This window comes from Vipera berus (assembly GCF_964194415.1).
Source record: "Vipera berus genome assembly, chromosome: 7".
NCBI classification, from domain to species: Eukaryota; Metazoa; Chordata; class Lepidosauria; order Squamata; family Viperidae; genus Vipera; species Vipera berus.
The window spans coordinates 29,297,871-29,310,520 of NC_138209.1; the positions used below are offsets into that span (position 1 = coordinate 29,297,871).

At 34.0% G+C, this 12,650-nt stretch overlaps 1 protein-coding gene across 1 annotated transcript in view; it reads left to right on the forward strand.

The window, feature by feature from the left end:
* TTC29 (tetratricopeptide repeat domain 29) overlaps positions 1–9,061 on the forward strand; it is a gene marked incomplete at its 5' end in the record, with an annotated part of 100,168 nt that extends 91,107 nt beyond the window's left edge. The window contains 2 exons of the mRNA XM_081333026.1: positions 8,553–8,603; positions 8,846–9,061. Coding sequence (XP_081189152.1) covers positions 8,553–8,603; positions 8,846–8,865 — 71 coding nt within the window. The 3' untranslated portion in view covers positions 8,866–9,061. The remainder of the gene's footprint in view (positions 1–8,552; positions 8,604–8,845) is intronic.
* Positions 9,062–12,650: the final 3,589 nt, after the last annotated feature.

A 12,650-nucleotide genomic window follows, 5' to 3' on the forward strand; every position in this document is an offset into this window, starting at 1 on the left:
CTGTCTGTCAGTCTACATCATTCCAGACTGTCAATCTACATCACTATAAATGAAAACATCTTCTTATGCAATACTGCTAGAGCACATCCTCATAAGAGAGAGAAGCCAAGTTATTTACAAAATAAGACACTCCAGCCCTTCCTCTGCTGGAAATAGAAAAAAGTTGGTTATTTAAAATGTGAGGCAGGACTCAGAAGAATAGCAATAGCACTTAGACTTATATACCATTTCACAGTGATTTACAGCCCTCTTTAAGCAGTTTACAGAGTCAGCATATTGCCCCCACCAATCTGGGTCCTCATTTTACCAACCTCAGAAGGATGGAAAGCTGAGTCAACCTTGATCCGGTGAGAATCAAACTGCTGACAATTGGCAGAATTGCCTGCAAAACTGCACTCTAATTACCGGACCACCAAGGAAATCTGTGGATCCAGGTTAGAAAAAGCATGGGACTACCTTCATTTCCCACAAGCTCAGATTAAACTTTAGAACTTGCACAAATCTCTGGGAAGTTCAGGTAAGTGAGGAAGAACTTTAAAAAATTGCAATCTCTGTGTAAGCACTTACAATATCAAGGCAGAAATTTGCACTAGGATTTTTATTTCTATGTCTTGTGCTATCTCGCCACAAATTCCATGTTCTCATGTTCTACATTCCCTTAGCATCTGGATCAAGGCTTTTTTTTTTTCACCTTGCCCTAAACACCACCAGATAAGTCAGTTTTCAGATAAGTCACCCCAACCAAAGTTGAAACTGTCACTTTTCAGTTATTGGGCTATGCAGTGACTGCAAATTTACTTGTTTGCTTCACTTATGTTAGAATGTGTTTCCTCCAGGAATGGTATCCATTCTTCTTGAGGCACAGACATAAGAGAGATCATCTTTATCATCCAATTATTATCAAAGTAACTCTCTGCTGGCGGCTGATAATCCCACCAGAGATATTCCTTTCATTCTTTCTTCCTCAGTGCATATCCTTGTCACTAATGCTTCTAAATCTGAATCAGGAACTTATTTCCATGGTATTTGCTTGCTGTAAATTTAAAATACGTTTCACCCTTTGTCATTCTAGCGACAGATCTTGTATATTTCTATTGAGATCAGCTTCCTTAGATGCTTCAGTTTCAAAGGTACTTTAAACCACAGCTGACACCATAGCCAAGCTAGAAGTATATAAAATAAGATGAGATAAAAGTACATCTTTCTTTAAACTGATGCCAAAGATTTGATATTGGTCAATTGGTCAATTGATCCACACCATTTTTATCTTGGCATTCCATGTTTGGTAGTGATAACATCTTTGCAGACCAGTTTAGCCATATAAACACCTATGAATGGAAATTGTATCTGTCAGTGATTGCCTTCATCAAATTATGCAGAGCAACCTCAAGATTGATCTATTTGTATTGCTAGACAAATTCAAATTTTTTGCAGGAGGATTGGGATAGACCTCCAGTTCTTTGGCAATAGCTTCATTTTGTTTCTTGGAATAGACTTCTTTTTTACATACGTACTCTTCTGATCAAAATACTGAAGATAGAAAAAACTGGCAATTACAGCCACCCTATTGTTTCATCCTACCTAATTTCCATGCCAATCTCACCTCCTCTCCATCTGTCAAAAACGTCTATTTATAAATAATTCCTGTGCCTTATACAGGACAGAGAATTCACTTTATCTCATAGCTATGTGTTATTTCAGCAGGACCTTTATCAGAGGCTTAAGAACCTAACTTCCAATTCAAACAGAGAGAAAAAAAGAATCATTGGGGATAGATTCCATATAAAATTGACCAAATTACAAAAGACATTTAATTTTGGAAAAAAATGGAAATCTTTCAGGTTTCAAGGGAATACAGCCACCAAAATGAGGGTATAAAATTAACTACCAAAATTGTAGTGAGCAATTTTTAATTTACATAAATACCTAATAAAAATACAATTAAATCTTAACAGGTTTTTTGGATGATTCCCTAACAAACAGTTAGGGATCTGAATATCCTCAACTTGAGAAAAGTTATCTTGTTCAATAATAATATAAAAGATTGCAGATATTTATAATCTCATTATCAGGAAAAGCAATGGTTTCGCCTAAAATTGAAAGGTACATGGGGGAGATTATAATTTCTTCCAACAGTACCAGGCAAGAGATCTTAAATTTGTCTGCTAGAATTTGTGTCTGATATGAATCTTTCTTCGTCCCTTTATCTTATCTTTTTTCTTCTTTCTCCTTTTCTAAAATGAGTCTCTCTCTCTCTCTCTCTCTCTCTCTCTCTCTCTCTCTCTCTCTCTCTCTCTCTGTGTGTGTGTGTGTGTGTGTTTGTGTGTGTATAGAGAAAGAACACAAACATACACAATTTCTTCATAGTCATAAAATTATGCACACATAAGTCTTATACATAAAAAGCTTTTAACAGAAATTAAAACAATAACTAAGGGTACTTTTACAAAATATATTATAATGTATTTTATTTGAGGATAGTAGCTCCACATCTAAGATTTTGACATTCATTTTATATAACTCAATTTACCTCACTGTAGACTACATCATTTCTTAGCTTCTGAGTTATTGTTTCAATAAGCATAGATGCAAATCATATACTTGATATTTTTATACTAACATATATTATACTAACACAGAATGTAAGTTTAATACATTGCATAGACCATGACCAGGATTGACATAATTCAGATGACAAGAACTGTATACCCTATTGCATTTCTCTTTTTCATTAGCTCAAGAGAATAAAATAAAATATGGGACAAACATACCTATTGCGTAGTGGGCTTCAGTAGGCAAGGAGCAGACCAGCATAGTTACATTATTTATTGATTCAAACTAGAACTGGAGAACTGCAGGCAATTGCCTGTAATTTATACTCTGAGCCCACAGGGCCTTAACCAATCACAATACTTGAAAAACCCGCCCAAATATGAATGTTAAAAGTTTCCCTCCAAAACAGTTGGAGTTAACAGTCAGGGTCATTTAAAGATCAGTTTCATTTTAGCTTCACAAGCAGTTGGAGTTAAGTTAGTTTCACTTTAGCAGGGATTAACACAATTTGATATATATTCAATACATAACAATACCCACCACCTCACATAGAAATTTTCTATTCTTATACAGCTGGGCTTTGTACAATTCTCATGAATTTCAATGGATAGGAAAACTAGCCAGATTAATGTTCCTAACTTTATTTTCTATTGATCAGTATTTTGTGTCCTCTTAATTACTAGGCATATAAGTATTATTAATAACTTGAAAAGAAATGCTTTAGAAGATAAAGTAGATGAGCTTTATAAAATTTTGTTGTAGAGACAATATTTATTTGGCACATTCTCTTAAAAAAAGAAGACACAATGAATTGCATAAAAAACGGTGTCAAAATTACAGCATAGGGCCCTTGGTAACTCAAATAACATTTCTTCAACAAATCAAATGTGTTTTTCTCAGCTTACATGAATATACAGTAGCTATTACCTTAAATTTAACCTCAAAATGAACACAAACTCACTGTTAGAGATATGAAGACCATATTGTATCTGTGTAGTCTGCAGAGATTTTCTTCGCGCAGTTTTGCTGTGCTGAAATATATGCTACACTTGAAAGCTAAGGGGATTGCTTCTGAATAGACATCACAAAGGTTGATTACATTCGAATATCAGTTAGCTAAACCCTGCAGGCTATTATTCCATTAGTTGTGCTTGTCCACTTCTGCACTGTCAGAAAGTTGTTCATTTAATACAACTGTAAGATATGCTTTTAAAAAAAGCACATCCATGTATTTAAAAATAATTCCAAAACTATTTGGGTTGCATTCTTAAACATATCTATTTAAATTTGTCTTGTATTGCTTCCTTTTTTTTACATTCCCATTTTTTAAAAAAAAATAAATAAATCTCAAATTGGGCAATTGCTATGGTTGCAGAACCATTACGTTTTAATCTATAAGGAGTTGAAATGTGAGTTGAACACCCTAGAAACCTTGAAGCCTATAATGGCTGACAAGTCTACAGAACAATTGAAGTTGTTATGACAAACCCTGAATGATTAAACCAAATACAGGTGATTCTAAGAACAGAGCAGAGCTTCAGCCTTACAGCTTTTATTTTCTTTGTATCTGCATCTTTAGAAATATTCAAATGTGGACTGGAAAGCACTAGAGCAGGGGTCAGCAACCTTAAACAGTGAAAGAGCCACTCGGAACCGGTTCCCTCACAAAAGGAAAAACTGGGAGCTGCAAAAAATGTGTGCACATGCGCGTACATGCGCGCATGCGCAGAACAGGGTTTGACTGAAGAGTGGAGCCAAGGCGAGATATGCACTTACCCTGCATATTTGAATTGATTGAACTTTTTTAGTCCCACTTTTTTTTTTGAACTGCACATGGCAGAGGACTGGGAGCCGCTGGAGACGGCTGAAAGAGCCGCATGTGGCTCCGGAGCCGCGGGTTGCAGACCTGTGCACTAGAGGCACAAATTCTGAAATCTAAACAGCTCCTGCTGCTGCTTCTACTGACTGGGCTGTTGCAACCGAAAAATATTTTGCAATGAAGCTTTTATATTGGTGAACCCCAAAACAAAGTTGCTTACCTGCCAGGAAAAAAACCTACACAGTCATTTATCTTCTCATAGATTTATCTAAGTCTTGCTTTTAAAAGATCTTTTATGACAACCAATATGTATAGAGAGAGTGAAAGTAGATAACTTGTGTATTTTATACACAGATAATAGAATTCCTTTAACTGTTTTGCTCAACTGATTATTATGACAACTTTCTGGACTCTGCTGCTTCTTGCTTTTATAGTTGGGTTTTTACTCTATAAACCTCACACACAGAATATGATTGTAGCTACAGGATAGAAAGAAAGGGTCCTTGACCCAGGGACAGAAATATTCAATATCCACAGCTCTGATTTGGATTAGTGAGCTAGACTTTATGAACTCAGCAAGAAATCAGTGAATGGGTTTAGATCAGTTAGATGTTTCAATGAAAAACTGCATTTTATCTTCATCTGGTGCTAACCAATTCAAGATTTTCCTTGGTCTTTTCTGCACCATTTCTGCTGTTCTTTCATTTCATCTTCTTTTTCATTTTTATCCACCTCCTTCATCCAAGCTGTATTATTGTTACAATTCTGGGGTAATCCCAAAGCTGCACTCAGAACTTCACTATTTTTGCTTATGTCAACTCTTGACTGGTATCAGCTCTTGGTTTTTTGTACTTGTCTGCATTTATGTATTGCTAGAAACTAACCTGAAATTGAAGATTCTGCCTATAGTGTACAATACAAGCTTTGTATCTGCTGATCTTCCTGACTATAGCTGTCGTTTGCTCTTTATTATTTCAAGTGCTTCCTTAATCTCCCTTTCTAGGTGGTATTTCTTGATCAAGTATTTTTTGGTCTTCTTGTTCTTCAGCTTCTTTTTTCCCATCTTTTCCATCTTGCTTACATCTGACTGCAGCATCCTAATATTATTTTACAGCCCAATCTTCTATGCACTTTTTGGGCTTTTCCCCCTTTTTTCTTGAACCAAGGTTATATGTATACTGTATAATGATGCAGTTATAACCGCAACCATGTTGTACATTAGTTGATTTCTTCCTTGCAGTGAACTGGTGTTTATATTTGATACAGTATTATAGTATTGGCATCTTTTAATGCTTGTGTTAGCTATTTCTTTGGAATAAGTGTCAATACGGGCAACCTTATTCTGTTGTTTTTATGCTATTCTAGAGATGCTCACAGGGACGCGGTGGCTCAGTGGGTTAGGACGCTGAGCTTGTCGATCAGAAGGTCGGCAGTTTGGCGGGTCAAATCCCGAGTGCCGCGTAACAGAGTGAGCGCCTGTTACTCGTCCCAGCTTCTGCCAACCTAGCAGTTCGAAAGCACGTAAAAATGCAAGTAGAAAAATAGGGACCACTATGGTGGGAAGGTAACAGCGCTCCGTGCGCCTTTGGCGTCTAGTCATGCCGGCCACATGACCACGGAAACGTCCTCGGACAAGCGCTGGCTCTTCGGCTTTGAAACGGAGATGAGCACCGGCCCCTAGAGTTGGAAACGACTAGCACGCATGTGCGGGGGAACCTTTACCTTTTACTAGAGATGCTCAGTTATTCTTTGTTTCAAAGAATAATTTTTTCAGCTAGAACTGAGTGGATTGTACATGCCTTCCTGAAGTTCAAGCCTTCATTCTTTTACAACAGTAGAAAACTGACTGAGTGGAGAAGTGATAAACTGATTTTCCTCAAAGGGATTGGAGGAGATTGGGGATTAGATTAACATACTTAACTGGCAAACAACTTCATTTGGATTCTTTTGTGAAGATAGATTGGAGAATATTATTATATTTAACCAGACAACAATGGATAAGAGATAGTATTAAAAAACAAAGGTGGATCATGGACAAATCAGTGTTAACTGTTGGGCTGATTTGGGATAGATAAGCTGTAAACTTGCTATGAGTTGACTACAATAACAGTTTGTTAACAGAGAGTTTTGACATTTTAATCTTGCTTTTTTATTACTATTCGACCTGTTAACTATTTTATCATTAATAAAGTAGATAGATGACAGGTAATAATCTGCAAATAGAATTAGTTTAAAATTTTGGGAAGGCTGTTTTGCAATGAGTGGGAAACTATTATCATTGTAATATATTTATCAACATTTAAATAGAAGGGATAATATGTGTGTGTTTGTTAGTGTTTTTAATGCACTTTTTAAGTGTCTTGTGTTTTCTTTGTTTTTGTTAAAAAAAATTGGGAGTTTTGTATTTTAACTTTCTAAAAAAATATTTCAAGAAAAAAAGACTGAAATCTGTGCCTTTTGGAAGCTAAGTGAAATCTTGTCATTTTTACTATTACAGGACAACCCAAATGATATCAACACTCTATCCCAGATGCTCTTTTTTTTCTTCCTAAGGGTTCAATCTGGTCCAGATGTTCCATCATTGGAATGGTGGACAAAACAAACAGTGTCAATCTCTATTAATCCCTACTTAGTTTGCTCCATTTCTGAAGTACATTTATCTGTTTGTTGCTTTGAGCATTCCTGTCCATTTGGAATAGAGCATTCCAGTTTGTTGCAAATTAACCTCAGTGGCTAAGTGACTACTTTGAAGGAGTATTGCCATTTCAAATGAGATAGTACTTATCATGCACTCTAATAGTTCTATATATCTCTTTTTCAGCACTGCTAATATAGCACAGTGGTTGCAGTCTTTGCTTTATATAAAGAAGATTATTGGTTTGAAGCATGACACAAATATTTTTATTATATTTGTTTTTTTTTTGAATAACAGTTTTCTCACAGACTTTTTTAAAGAAAACAAGTTCAGGAGTTTATTGTTTAAATGCTTTTCTCGTTACTTGAAAGAGAAGAGTTTCTCCTTTCCCAGATCTCAAAGAGCCCAAACATTTTTTTTCTTTCCATTTATTTCATAGCAATTTGGTAAAATAATTATGTTGCGATACTGTGACAGTCCCAGAATCACTCAATAAGCTTTTGACACAGTTTTGTCTTGAATCTGGGTCTTCTCTGTTGTTTTTCAAAACATTAACCACTTCACAAACTGGTCTTAAGGACCTATTATTTTTAATTCATTAGTTATTAATAAAAATTACAAGTGACTAGTAACACTAGGAGTTATTTATCAATTCCGCAGTAGTACTGACAGAGAAAGCTATATTTGGCTACAATCCTGATTCATATGAGAAGTGACCTCTAGTTTATACTCCCCATGATGATTTTTCAATAGACTTTATTTTCATAATATCTTTTATTGGCAGTGCTCAGTGCTTGGGTGTATCTTCATATTATTAATTCAAGTAGTAAATGGAAAACCTTCACTGTTTACTGGAATAATAAATATGATCTTATTAGTTATATTTTATGACAAGTGCATAAATCTTTTCTGCTTAATGTATAATGTTATCTTTTTAATAATTTAATAAATTATTTTCAGAGCTAAAGATTCTTAAGCTTGAGCTCAGCTAATTTCATTACAACCTATTTTACATATTATTGTCATATCAGTTGCACACAGATACAATCATAATATTTGCATAAATCTTATGTCTTGACAAAATTGTATTCAAAATACGATTTGTCTAGAAAAAATGGAATATATGTACCTGATTAAAGATATATGCTAATAATGATGTAAATACCTTCACTTGATATAATATGTTGCTCAGAATTATCTCAATATTTCTAAAATCACGTATCACAGAAGATGGATTTTGTATCAATTTGATAACCATGAATTCTGTGTGGTCTGCGAAAAAAACTATGACTATAACATTCCTTTCCCTTTCCATTGGCATATATCTCTTGCTGATCAATTGAATGTATTGATGACTGTTGGAAGGAATAGGTTACAAGGACCTATTACAAATAATGACAAAGGGTTTCCCTTGAAAATGAAACGCTGATTAAAAAATATTGTAAACTCTACAGGAATAGCACTGGTCTGGAAGTCACCATGCACATTGTGCCCTGTAATTTACTTAGCGAGATGTTATTGATCTACATATTTCTAATTTTTTAGATGCCCAACAAGAAGAAAACACTGAAGATATGGTTCTGGAGAAACTACCTGGTACATATTTTGTATATATCTTGCTATATACCCAAAATACATTTTATAGTTAATACTTGTGAAAATAATATAGTCTGACCTTCAACCAAATGTTCTTTTATTATGTTTGGATTGCATCCAAGGAAATTTTTACTCTTGATAAAATGACAGAAGAGAAGTTAGTATTGTATTTAAAACACAAGAGTTTTTCACAGCTAAAAAGCTAAATGGTTAATTACATTTCACTCTTTTTCATTTTTTAGACCTATTGAAGAGTTTCTGAAATGGATGAATGAATATGAGGATATGCTTGTTCAAACAAACCTTGAAATGTTAAAATTGGACCAAATAAACAGGCTAATCAAATGAATATTTTAATATGTTTAGTTTTTGTATCCATAATCAACATTAAACAATAAATAAGTTCCAAAAAATTATTTATAAACATACTTGAATTTCTATCCCATGTGCTGATTAACTGCTCTAATTCCTATTAAAATAAACTAATATGTTAAAATTCAATGTCTGATATGACTAATATTTATATTTTTGTTCCATGCTTTTTTAATTCACTTATTAGAATTATAATTGATTGACATTATTAACAAAATGAAATAGCATTTCTTATATATACTTCAGTTAAACAGTGTAATTTTTGAATGCATTTTTGTGAGCTTGGGAACCTTTATACAATGATGAACACAGTTGGTTAAGGCACTGTGGGTTAAGGAATAAGACAATCATATCATAACATATCAATATATTTTGTTTGAGAAATCAAAGATGTCCTATAAAGTAAATTAATTTTAGGTTAATTTAAGACAAGGCATCTGTCCTGTGGGATGGGATGTCCCCGAAGTTCTGTGTGGCTATCATTTGATAGCATTCTGAAAGGCCTTAAAGTTTGGCTGTCCTCCCAATTCTTGGGCTAGGTCAGTGATGGCGAGCTTTTTAGAGACCGAGTGCCCAAACTGCAACCCAAAACCCACTTATGTATCATCGGGTGCCGGGTGGGCATGGCCCTTTGGGTGGGTGTGGCCAATTGGGTGGGTGTGGCTGCAGTGGTAACGGCAGACTGGGTGGGACTACAAAATTCAATCAATCAATTCCAACTTTGCGAGAACTTTTTTTTTTCCTGCGAGAAGTTGAATTTGATTGAACCTTTTTTTTTGCACATGGCAGCGGAGGCCTAAAGCAAAAAAGGTTTTATAAAGCCCAGCTGAAGGCCTAGGACTGGGGCGACAGCGCACGTGCCCACAGAGAGAGCTCGGCGTGCCACCTATGGCACCCGTGCCATAGGTTTGCCACCACAGGGCTAGGTGAATGAAGTTCTTTGTTTTGTATTGATGACTGGATTTCCATCCTATTTATTTATCTTGTATGGTATTGTTTAATTAGTTTTGTTTTGTTATATTGTGGGATGTCAGGGTTAATTGGAGATCAGGCATGTCCAAAATAAATACTAAAGGATTTTTACAAACCTTGTATCGTGCTTCAGATTTGGCATATTTAGTCTTGATATTGACAGAGGTTCTTACATGATCATTGCATTTATTACCAAAAGAAGCTTCGATTATTGCTGGAAGGTAAGAATATTTAAACTCTATTTCTACATGCTTTTCTTCCAAATTATATAAATATTTGATAGCAGTTTGACCATCCAGTAGGATATTAATGGTATTAGACATTGTAGAAAGAGTTCTTTGTCATTAGCTAAGAGTTCCATTTCTACAAGTTGCATCAGATCATGGTAATCATAAAAATTATTTTTTTAAAAAAAATATTTCTTAGATTTCTATAGCTGCCTATTTCAACAAGTGAGTCTGTAATTAATATAGAAGAAAAACCATAGCACTATTAGTAGGAAGAAATGCTGCAGGGACCTAATTTCTAAATATTATAGTATAAATTAATAAAATCTCTAGCTCAAAACTATATTATATGCATCACAATATATGAAATTTTAAATACAATATAATGTACTATAAAATCTGTATAAATTACTCTTGTTGCATTTGTTCCTCTTTTGAATTTAATTTGTTTTTCAAATTATGATAATAGACTAAAGAGCTACATATATTATGCTGCAATTTAACCACTGGGAATTAAATAAAATAATCACCTATCCAGCAGCTTTCTTATTTAGATGTATTTTTGCTGCTCCAATATTTCCATTTGGCATCAGAATCAAATTTCATATCTTCCTGGGCATATTATTGGAATGATATGTGCTCATATCACCACTCTACCAATTAGACTGGCATATAAAATAACAATTGTATGGATCCTTCTCGTGTGATCTCAAAATTTAACAATCCCTAGCACAGCAAAACTGCATTGTAAAACACCGATACTCCTTTAGAATAAATAGTCTTCAGTTCTGACAAGGATTTTATATAATTTGCAGGGTCTAATAACCTGAATATTTTTCTTTTTCTTCTTCCAGGATGTATTATGAGAAAATGATATTGCCAAACTATCCCAAATCTTACAATAAGTTAGGAAACAATGATTGAAGAAATGTACATACTAGTAATACACCTAAGTGGAACAGGGCTAGATTTATTACTTCAAAAATTTGTCCTGGCACATTGCAGTTCTTGGAAAACTCTGAACTAATCTAAACTAAATGCTTTGAGAAGGATGTAAATATTAAACATACCCCTCATGCATATTTTTCAATAATACTAATATAAACTGCACAGTCTTATAAAAATATATAGGCTCATTTCTGATTCCATATAATTTACATATGTACTGCATAGATTTCGACTATTTGCAATAAATAGATTCTTAACAAATATGTGTTTTTCAAAAATTATAATGAGAAATCACTTTTTGTGGTACACAGGAAGCTTGTTTCTCCAACTTAAAATTTCTTACATTTATAATATCCTGATACTAAAGCATCCATCACCATGGTTTCTTGAAAATTCTCATATAGCACCAAAACGTTGATCTATGCTGTGTCCTCTTACCCAGGCAAAGTCCCATTGATTACAGTCAGACTTTCTCTGAAGTGGCATATACAAGATAGTACTATCAGAATTCAACATTTTTTTTGCTTCACAAGAGAAATCAAAATGGTGATATAAAGTGTCATCATGAAGAAAATCATCAGAATAGTAACGTTGGTGTACATGCCTACTTAGTGTCCATCTTCTAAATTGTTTGAAACTAATTTCTATTCCACAGATATATTCAAGAATAAATGAATAGCAAAAGATAAAAAAGTGCTAAGAACTGTGAATTCAGAAATGTGCATATTGCCAATATTGTTCAATGAATGCTGCTATAAAAAGTCCCTGGGGCAATTCTACATATTGTATGTCAGGCATCTTTGGGGAAGAGAGTACTACAGTATATGCTTAGGCTGTTCTTGTAATATTTGCATCCTAAGGGTGCCTAGATTCTGCTTCCATTTCTTTCAGTTCCAAAACTCTTATTTTATTCCTTCCCACACAGATCTCATACATTAACCCTATATACAGACATAATTTGCCCAAAGGAAATCTTCAACGGCAATATTGATGATTAGTTTATATAACCATTCTTCTAACCATTAATTTCAATTAACATTCATTACATGAATATTTGAGATTATTAATTTTTTTGTTTTATTAACATTAGTAACAAATTAACATCCCAAGTAAGATATTTAATCAAAACTAAGTGATGATCCAACCAACAGCCATCAGACAGTCTGCAACAATATTAAAACTTACTCCTTAGCTCAGAAGCAACTTTATATTCCTATCGCAATTTTGATCATACTATTTTTCACTACCACTCAGAATTATTTGTCCTTCTCTATTTGCTCAGTGGCCATATTTTTCTTTACAAATCATTACAGCAAATATGATTTATCACCAGGCTGTCCAGAAAAACAGTTTTTGCTTATATCTGGTATTACTCCATTCTGTATTAGTGGGTCTCTTTTCCTTTAATTATAATCTTTAATTCTTTCCTGTTTCCTCTAGTATTCAACATTCTAAGTCTCATCTTAATATATTTTGTTTACTAATCAACAACATTTTCCCACAAGAAAATGTGGGAAATTATAATTTC